Here is a 1992-nt window from a genome sequence, read left to right as displayed (position 1 = left end):
AAGGCTGGCTGAGGCGTGGGCTCCGGCTCCAACGTGCATCATCCAACCGGAGGGTTCTCTTTGATCCACATTTCATTGGACAGTTAGACTGCAGCCTCCAGTTCAGTAACCAATCGTTGCACACTGCAGGCTATTTTCAAACGTGGGGCGGTCTCTTCAGCCACCCAGAGCAGCCCTCCGTATGTGAGGGCATAAATAGGGCTCTTTCCCCGGTAGTCGGCATTCTTCCTCGCTCGTCGCTGAGAGAGACGCTCCTGCCATGGCCCGCACCAAGCAGACAGCCCGCAAGTCCACCGGCGGCAAAGCGCCCCGCAAGCAGCTGGCCACAAGAGCGCGCCTGCCACCGGCGGAGTCAAGAAGCCTCACCGCTACCGGCCCGGCACTGTGGCTCTCTGCGTGATCCGCCGCTACCAGAAGTCCACCGAGCTCCTCATCCGCAAGCTGCCCTTCCAGCGCTTGGTGAGGGAGATCGCCCAGGACTTCAAGACCCACCTGCGCTTCCAGAGCTCCGCCGTCATGGCCCTGCAGGAGGCCAGCGAGGCCTACTTGGTTGGTCTCTTCGAGGACACCAACCTGTGCACCATCCACACCAAGAGGGTGACCATCATGCCCAAGGACATTCAGCTGGCCCGTCGCATCCGAGGCAAAAGGGCCTAAGGCGACAGAACGACCCGAACAACCACCACAATGGCTCTTTTAAGGGCCACACCCTGTCACCTACGAGCTTCTCTTATCTGCCATGCCATGTTCTACAGGCTAGGGAGGGTAGGCTGTGAATGCCACGAGCACCGGGCAACTTATACCGGTTCTGGGGAATCCAGAGCACTTTGTGTTCACAGTGCACAAACACCTCTTCAATGTGTCCGTCACTTAATGAAAAAGCTTTTTTTGGGGTAATAGGGTTGTGTAGGTATCCGCTGGCCACAAGCCAGTGCTATGGACCGGTACATCGGGTTCATGTGTTTGATTTCGGGAGCGTTTGCCCCCGGGCAGATTATAAGCCGTTCCTCTTGGTCTTAAAGTAGAAACACAACGTTCAACCCGCATACATTACAACTTTTCGCCCGTGGCATGGAAAACAAGAAGCCCGCGGGCAGCTGTGTGAATTCCGAGCAGGTTTATTTAACGTCATCGTTACATTACTTATGTGACACTTGGTCCCAACGAGGGCTCATTCAGATAGAAGTTTATGTAAAGAGGCTAAACGGGTTGGCTGCTCGACCGTCCCTTGGTCTGCAGCAAGTCCCGTGAGAGCGGGCCTTTCTGCGCTCAACATTACCCTTATAAAACACATATTCTTCTGTCATATTAGAAGCACATTAGCTCTTAGGGGAGGAAGTGGTTTGCCCTTAAAAGAGCCGTTGCGTTCATTGGGGTGCGCCTGGAAGCCTTACTTGGCGCTGGTGTACTTGGTGACGGCCTTGGTGCCCTCCGACATGGCGTGCTTGGCAAGCTGTCCGGGCAGCAGAAGGCGGACTGCAGTCTGGATCTCCCGTGAGGTGATGGTGCGCTGCAAGTTGTAGTGGTCAGTTTGGAAGCCTCTGCAGCCATGCACTCGAAAATGTCGTTCACGAATGAGTTCATGATGCCCATGGCCTTGGAGGAGATGCCGGTGTCCGGGTGCACCTGCTTCCTCACTTTGTAAATGTAGATGGCATAGCTTTCCTTCCTGCTCCTCTTGCGCTTCTTCCCATCCTTCTTGGGTGGCTTGGAGAGCACTTTCTTGGAGCCCTTCTTGGGAGCCGGCGGGGACTTGGCTGGTTCAGGCATGTTCGACGATCTTTCACTGCTCCATATTCATTTAGAATTTTGTAGTCGCTGTTTAGGTTGTCTTATTGGTGTGTGACGCTTTGTCACAGTTGAGGTTGTATCACATGGTCAGCTCAGTGATGGGCCGCGAGTAGCGGTCAGTAGTGTTTGCAGAATTGTCAGCATGTTTCCTCAGAGAGTCTCGTCTTTGTCCATCTAGAACATTCTGTTAGTGTTGAGGTT

At 54.3% G+C, this 1992-nt stretch overlaps 1 protein-coding gene across 1 annotated transcript; it reads right to left on the bottom strand.

Moving 5' to 3' along the window:
• Positions 1-1326: 1326 nt before the first annotated feature.
• LOC147709545 (histone H2B 1.2-like) lies at positions 1327-1770 on the bottom strand. Its single transcript, XM_086926025.1, has one exon. It carries the CDS (start codon positions 1768-1770, stop codon positions 1327-1329), a length of 444 nt encoding a protein of 147 aa, XP_086782151.1.
• Between the last annotated feature and the right edge of the window lie 222 nt (positions 1771-1992).

Source organism: Lissotriton vulgaris, chromosome 6, assembly GCF_964263255.1.
Source record: "Lissotriton vulgaris chromosome 6, aLisVul1.2, whole genome shotgun sequence".
Lineage (NCBI taxonomy): Eukaryota > Metazoa > Chordata > Amphibia > Caudata > Salamandridae > Lissotriton > Lissotriton vulgaris.
Note: the sequence above shows the minus strand (reverse complement) of the source record. Positions and strands in the feature narration are given on the sequence as shown.

What these genes read in the sequence shown, in the direction of transcription:
- LOC147709545 (XM_086926025.1), bottom strand. Translation starts at nt 1,770, where the DNA reads ATGCCTGAACCAGCCAAGTCCCCGCCGGCTCCCAAGAAGGGCTCCAAG.